Source organism: Orycteropus afer, unplaced genomic scaffold, assembly GCF_000298275.1.
Source record: "Orycteropus afer afer isolate SDZICR_OR568_19922 unplaced genomic scaffold, OryAfe1.0 scaffold00008, whole genome shotgun sequence".
Lineage (NCBI taxonomy): Eukaryota > Metazoa > Chordata > Mammalia > Tubulidentata > Orycteropodidae > Orycteropus > Orycteropus afer.
The window spans coordinates 22,148,105-22,156,213 of record NW_006921595.1 but is presented as its reverse complement, the minus strand read 5'-3'; the positions used below and the strand labels follow the sequence as shown (position 1 = coordinate 22,156,213).

Sequence of the window (8,109 nt, the reverse complement as noted above, 5' to 3'; positions counted from 1 at the left end):
GACTCGACGGCACTTAACAACAACAACAACAACATTCCATGTTCCAATCATTGATGGATGTTTGCAGCTGTTTCTTCTCATCTTGAATCATACCACATCAGCAGATGGAGGTCCCAAAAGCTTTATTCTTTCCATATCATTAAGGTCAGCTCTACTCTGAGGAGGCAGCACTTCCCCAGTCATAATTTGAGTGTCTTCTGATTTGAGGGACTCTTCTTCCAGCATTATATCAGACAATGTTTCAGGGCTATTTGTAAAGTTTTCCCATAATATATCAGTGTTTCACTGCTATTCATAAGGTTTTCACTGGCCAATTCTTTGAGAAGTAGATGGTCTCTTCCTTCTTCTGAATCTCTCTTAGTCCAGAAGCTCTGCTGAAACCTGTCCACCATAAGTAACTTGCTGGCATTTAAAATACTGATGGCATAGCCTCCAGCCATGTAGCAGCATGCAAGCCACCACAGTACAACAAACTGACAGACAAGTTTGTCTCCTTTAGTTCTTCCAAATTGCTCACTCACTTCCTGGTCTCCCTTACCTTATCATTTTTTTACTGACCCGGTGAGGTGGTGGAGGAGGGATGAGCCCTGAGGGGCTCTTACAATTTAAAAATATAATAATAAATAAAATTTAAAAGTACTATATTAGTTGCTAAATATACTCACACTTCAGAATCCTAGAGATTATGCAAAGATACACACACTTATACTCACACACACTTTCAACATATCAAAAGCTCTAAGTACTATATAAATTTAACTGTTTCTGAAGAAAACACTGAAGATGACACCAGGATTTTCTAACTAGAAACTAGTTGAAAACATTTAATAAATAAATGTATATTACTCCTACCCAAGAAATTATGTTTATATAAGCATTTTGTTGTACGTCTTCTGTAACATTCTACTAATACTATATTTCTTCAAGAAACAAAATACTCAGATCCATTTTTAAATAATTTCAAAACTCACAAGGTTATTTTATCTAATCACTCATTAAATTACAAAGTATTCACCTTGTTAAGAAAAGGAATGAAGATCAATCCACACATCGTGATATGATCAATTGTGGCTTTTTTTATTCTGCAAGGTTTTCATTTTGCCACATCAACAGTTCTCAACCAAGGGTTACCAGTGATGCTGCTCAACATCCTACAATACACACAGCCACTCACCATAACAGAGAAGTATCTGACCCAAAAGGTAAGAAACTATACCACATCTATTTTCAAATATAGAGAAAAACTGAGGTCTGCAGCTTACTCTCAGATGCAAGTATACCTTTGCTTTACATATTGGAAAAAGAACCATTTCAGTAGATAAATGTAGGGAAACTTGGTTTATGTGATAAACTAATACCTAATAAGATGTACAAAATTTCAAATTGTCATATAACCCGGACTTTCCGGGGCCATTGAGGTTAGATGGACCTCTGAAACTATTGCCTTGAGATAATCTTTATACCTTAAATCAAAAATATCCCCTGAAGTTCCCTTTAGAGCAAACACTTTAGCTTAATTAATAATTACAAAAAAAATAAAAACCCTGCCATTGTGTTTTTGATCATTTATTTTGTTTCTGTCATGCAGGATATAAACACACATACACTAATTCAACTGTTTCTACATGTACAGTTCAGTGACATTGGTGCCATTTTCAGGTGTACAACCATTTTCACCCTCCTTTTCCAAATTACTCCTCCCCATAACATAAACTCACTGCCCATAAATTTCCTATGTAATCTTTCTAGTTGCTTTCAATTTGATCCCATACAGGTAGATCTTAAAAAACACACCACTAATGGCAGACAATCTTTACTGGTTAAGCCAAACTACTGTTTGGTTTTAAGAAGACTTCAGGAGTATTTTGGGTTTAAAGTTCAAAGTTTATTTCAGAGCAATAGTTTCAGGGGTTCATCCAAACTCCATGGCTCCAAAATGTCTGGATTCCAAGAGAATTTAAAATTCTGTTCTGCTTTTTTCCCCTTTTGATCAGTATTCTTCCATAAAATCTTTGATCAAAATGTTCAATAATAGAAGCCAGGCAACATCAGTTCTTCCAATCTCATGGCAAAGGAGGTAGTTGTTCATGAAGGCACTTGGCCACACATTCCATTTCCTTCTACTATTTCTGACTCTTCTTCTTCTGTTGCTCCAAGTGAATAAAGACCAATCGTCATACCTTGGATAGCTGCTTGCAAACTTTTAAGCCCCAGGTACTATACAATGAACTACAAGTAGAACAGAAGCAATGTTTAGTGCTTGTTAGTTCAAATACAGAACATGTTTACAGACCATGAAGCAGCCATTCGAACAGAACAAGGGGATACTACATGGTGTAAAATCAGGAAACAAGTGTCCAGGTTATATCATTTCACCATATTTATTCAAATGCATATGCTGAGCAAATAATCAGAGAGCTGGACTATGTAAAGAAGAAAGCAGCAGCAGGACTGAAGGAAAACTCATTAGCAACCTGAGAGATGTAAATGATAAAAATGTGTTTGCTGACAGTGAAGATTTGATGCACTTACTGATGAAGATCATAGACTACAGCCTTCAGTATGGACTATACTGCAAAATCAAGAAAACAAAAATCCTCACAGCTGGATCAATAAGCAACATAAACAGAGAAAATATTGAAGTTGTCAAGGATTTCATTTTATTTGAATCTACAATCAATGCCCATGGAAGCAGCAGTTAATAAATTAAATTATGTGTTGCATTGGGCAAATAGGCTGCAAAAAAAAAACCAAACTCACTGCTGTTGAGTCAGATCCGACTCACCACAACCCCTCTTTGGGTTTCCAAAGTGGTATCACTATGGAAGTAGATTGCTCAATCTTGAGGACTAAAGGCCACCTTATCCAGGCCATGGTATTTCCAATCATTCTATGCATGTGAAAGCTAGGCAATGAATAAGGAAGACCAAAGAAGAATTGATGTATTTCAATTATGGTATTGGTGAAAATATTGAATATAAGGTGAACTGCCAGAAGAATGAACAAATTTGTCTTGAAAGAAACACAGCAAGAATGTTCCTTAGAAGTGTGGATGGTGAGACTTTGTCTCACATTCTTTGGACGTGTTATCAGGTGGGACCAGTACCTAGAGCAGAATACCATACTTTGTTAAGTAGACGGTTAGCAAAAAGAGGCAGATCCTCAACAAGATGAATTGACACAGTGGCTGCAACAATGGGTTCAAACGTGGCAACTATTGTGAGGATTGCACAGGACCAGGCAATGTTTCGTTCTGTTGTATACATGGTGGTTATGAGTTGGATCTGACTGGACAGCATCTAACAACATGCAGGCAACCCTAATGCCAGCCCTAACATTAGACATCTTAGTATCTGGAGCCAGTATACCTGCACCTGTTTATTTTGAGGGTTCTGTTTTGTTTTGTTTTTAATCATAATGAAATCTAAATGATCAATGTTATCTTCAGCATGTAAACTTTCAAGATACCCACAGTATTTAAATTTTCAGTAAATGATATATCTGAGAGGGATATTGGGGTAGGGCTTGAAAATTAAAAGCTAAGAAAACAAGGAAGAATGAGATAATTAGTCTGTAGAAGACAATGTAAGAGAACAAAGGAGAATGAATTAAAAGGAACCCACGGAAAGCAATCTGTGACTTGGTTCTGACTAAGCAAAATCATCTGAATTGTCATACCCTGGGGTGGAATTTGATTCAGACCAGTATTGTTCTTCAGTTTCTTGACTACAGATTAAAAAGATGCCAGTATGTCCCATCAATTTAAGAAATTTACTAGTATGTTTTGATTAATTGCCTTTATGTTTTTATTTTTTACTACAACTCAGAACAGTATAAAAGAGTGGTTAGGCAGTAGTGCCTGGATTTACTGAGACTACTGGGTCAATAAGGAGCTCTGGTGGTACAGTGGTTAAAACATTCAGTTGCTAACCAAAATATTGGCAATTGGAATCTACCAGACACCCTGAGGAGAAAAAATGAGGCAATCTGCTTCTGTAAAGATTTACAGCTTAGAAACTCTACAGTGCATTCCATTCAGTAACTGGGTTTGGGTCTTTTTTTTGTTTTTGTTTTATCGGATCAATAGCCTAACCAGTGTATGTAAATTTAGAATATACAAAAAGATTATCAATGGAAAACTATTAATTATTTAGAGCAGACTTTCAGGTTAGCTGAATCTAGTCTTTTATTCACTTTTGCTACTCTATAAATTAAAATAACTAATAGCAATGCCAAATATTTCTTGCCTTTAATCATGAAAATACATCCTGTCCAATGGAGGTTCAATTTCTTACCCCATACCCTATGGTAAAAGCAAGATTTGTTTATTTATGAATTCATTTCAACATTCTTTAACCCCACATAAATTACTGCTTCTTTGGATATGTTTTGAGCCAGTTATAACATCTGTCTGGTTTCTTCATTAATAATGAGTTAAATAAAATATTCAACACTTGTTCATTTTATAACTATGAAATTCATAAATTTACTTTTTTTTCTTTGAAAAGAAGCCCTTAAACATCATCAAAAATAAGGCAATAGTTCTAGAAGAGATCAGATTTCTAAAGTTTAGTGTAAAAAAATGTTTTATTATTTTGTTCTCAACCAGCTTTTTATATAATCAGAAAATTTTACACATTGATGCTGCAAAAGATCTTTTCAAAATGTTAAAATATATTTGATTAGCTTTACTTATTATGTGTAATATAATTGAATCTTACAGATGACTACACGATTAATTTCATTCATTTAGTTCCATTCATACTGATTTTTAATGACATTATTACTATGTTCTTCTCCAAATAGCTGATATTAATTATGATAATAAATGTCCATAGCAAAAGACAAATTCCATAACAGTCTTACAACCTATAATACAAGAAATTTTCTTAACGAAATTATCATAATGGCATTTAAGTGAATTGTACCAAAACTTAGCAAATGAACCACTCTGTAGTATCTGTTCCTTTTATCCCTTGTCAGAAGTATAAATACTTACCCCATGTTCTTTAGCAGCTGTGACAACTTTAAGGAGAACATCTTCCTCAACAAATGGTCTCACAGCATCATGGATAATCACAACTTCTGGCTTAGAGAACTTAGAGTTGGACTCCTCCTCTGCCAGTGCTTTTAGTCCATTAAAAATTGACCTATGGCGGGTCACTCCAGATTCAACTAGTGAAACACGTTTATGCTGGTATCTCTGGATAATACCCTCCATTACTTCCATGTTCTCTCTAGTTACTGCCACGACAATGTCCTTTATCCAACATACTCTAAAAGAAAAGTGTATATACATTTCATATAAATTGATTCTTAGACAACTAAAATTAAGCTAATAGCAAAAAATTTAATTGCTACTTACTATTAGAATATCTATATAGGGAAAAGAGAGCTCTGGGATGTAGTACCCAAGGCATTTGACTGCTAACCAGAAGTCTGGTGGTTCAAAGCCACCAGTCACCCCTCAGAAGGAAGATTGGGCAATCTACTTCCAGTGATACCACCTCAGAAACCCAAAGAGGGGTCTCTATGAGTCATATCCGACTTGATGGCAGTGAGTTTGGTTTTTGGATACAGGGGAAAAGAAACTGAAAATTAATAACTATATCAATTTTATGCATTTTCACTAGTTCTGATAAAGAAGCAGACAAAAAGTAAAGAATTATATCATATGATAGATTGATAATGTCATACTATATCACAAACTTCTGACTTAAAAGTTTAAGTTAAACAATTAGATTATTAGAAGATTGTCTGGGAAAATAAAATATAACAGAGATATGCTTTTAACTTTTATTGTGACTTAGGTGAATTTTGCAAAGCAGATTTGTTTTACATTCATCAGTTCATACACATTTTGTTTCACAACAACTGGGAGATGCTTTTAAGCTGATTTTCTTTTTCTAATAATTTTCCTTAATGGAATAGGAATAATTCAAAGTCCTTTTGAATTCCATAAGTTGATTATCTCTTTTAAGCAGTCTATTCTGTTGGTAGCCAACTATTGGAATAACAACAAAGCTAGATAACTGATCTAACACAAAGCCTTGCCTACATCAAGGCAAAATCTATAATTTAAATGGGAGAAAACTACAATAATTGAATTTGCATACATATAAATCAGGACTCACTGCAGTAAAAAACCTCAATATTTAATGAAATTCTAAAATAAAGAAATAGTTCTGTTGAGTCATATATAAAGCATAAAAAGTATGCTTTCTGTTGTAAAATATTTTCTTAAGAAAGAGTTACTGACCTACTGGGCTATAAAGAGTCCAAATTTCTGAGTGGCTATTAAATTAAAGCAGACTGGCGGACTTCTCTGGAACACCAGTGCTAATGGAGGCCTGTAATTCATTGTAGCTTCAGTGTTACACAGCCAATAGACCCAAACCGGGAAAATTATCTCTGACCTCTAATAAGAATTGAACAAAAGGCCATTTTCTAAATACAGATCATTTTAAATTTTAATGCCTAAGGCATTTGACTGCTAATCACATGGTTGGCGGTTCAAACCCACCACCCACTCCTCGGAAGGAAGACTGGGCAATCTACTTCTGTAGAGATACCACCTCGGACCCCAAGGAGGGGTCACTATAAGTGGGATCCGACTCGATGGCAGTGAGTTTGGTTTCTGGGCTTTTTGAGGTCCTACATGTTCATGCTGGAATAGACCTTGAGAAAAATTTTAAAGAGATGGAAGAGATGCATGAAAATAACTGAATAACCAAAATGATTATCTACTTTTTGTACTGAAAAATGAAAATTAACATTGGGATTCTTCATTCAGTAATAAACAATCTCCTACCTTCTGTTAGGAACTCTGGTAGCCTAGTGCCTAAGTCATTTGACTGCTAACCAGAAGGCTGGCGGTTCAAATCCACCTGCCACTCCTTGGAAGGAAGGTTGGACAATCCAGTTCTGTAGTGATACTACCTCAGAAACCCAAGGAAGGGTCACTATGAGACGGAGCCAACTCCAGGGCAGTGAGTTTGGTTTGATCTGGTTACCTTCTGTTATTGAATGAACTCTTCATCCATGTAAATATCCCATTCTGCCTGTGACTACCCAATACTATGCTGGTGAAAAACAACAAGGACTACTTTATAAGCATACTGCCATTTTATTTTAAGTTCATTCTTTTAACAAATATTGAAGTATCAAATAAATGATCAGCATGGAGGATACAACAGAAATAGGTAGTCACGATTTATAGTCAGATGTGAAACAATAATAATAATAATAATAAAACTATTGCAAACTGCAATCAATATCTATGAAGGAGAAGCACAGTGTCAAGGAGAGCATGTAAATGGAGCACCTGAACAGAACAGAAGAGGTAGAGATGGTATTCCCTAAGGAAGTGGAGTTTGCATTGAGAATCAGGAGGTGAGTGACAGGTAAACAGGCAAAGAGATTTGGATTGAAGGAGAAAGGGTGCTCTAGGCAGAGGCCATGGCAAGTCCACTAGGTCTAGAAAGAAGTGGAGTTGAAGTTCAATGAGCTAAGGGCCAAGGAGCCCATGAAGACACTGGGAGCCTAGGTAAATGTCAGGACAGGCCATGCAGACCTCCCAGGCCATGTTAGGAGGATTATTCCCTAATCTTAAAAACAATTGTGAGCCACAGAAAATCTTTAATTGGGAAAGTATATTCCCACTTACATAAATAAATAAGGAATACCTTATGTTCTGGGTATTGCTCTGCGTTGTGATAGAAGCTGTGGTAAGCAGAACAATGGTCCCTGAAAGATGTTCTTATCTTAAGTCCCCAAACTTGGGAACCTGTGAATATGTTACCTTACATGTCAAAAGGAACTTTGCAGAGTGATTAAACTAAGGATATTGAGATGGAAAGATTATTCTGGATTATCCAGGTAGGCCAAATATAATCACAATGGTCCTTACAAGAGGGTGGTAGGAAGGTCAGAGTTAGAGGAGGAGATGTGACCAGAGAAGCAGAGGTCAGAGTGAGGAAGAATCACAGCCAAGGAACGTGGATGGCTTCTAACGCAACACAATGCACTACTGTCTAGTCAGATCTGACTCATAGTGACCCCTCCTTGGGTTTCTGAGGTGGTATCACTATGGAAATAGATTGCCCAACC

The 8,109-nt window shown here is 36.0% G+C and overlaps 1 protein-coding gene across 1 annotated transcript in view; it reads right to left on the bottom strand.

Moving 5' to 3' along the window:
* The window catches only part of CRPPA (CDP-L-ribitol pyrophosphorylase A), a 428,617-nt gene that overhangs the window by 401,304 nt on the left and 19,204 nt on the right, over nt 1-8,109 (bottom strand). The window contains exon 2 of the mRNA XM_007946658.1: nt 5,000-5,276. Within this exon, the coding sequence (XP_007944849.1) occupies nt 5,000-5,276 (277 nt within the window). The remainder of the gene's footprint in view (nt 1-4,999; nt 5,277-8,109) is intronic.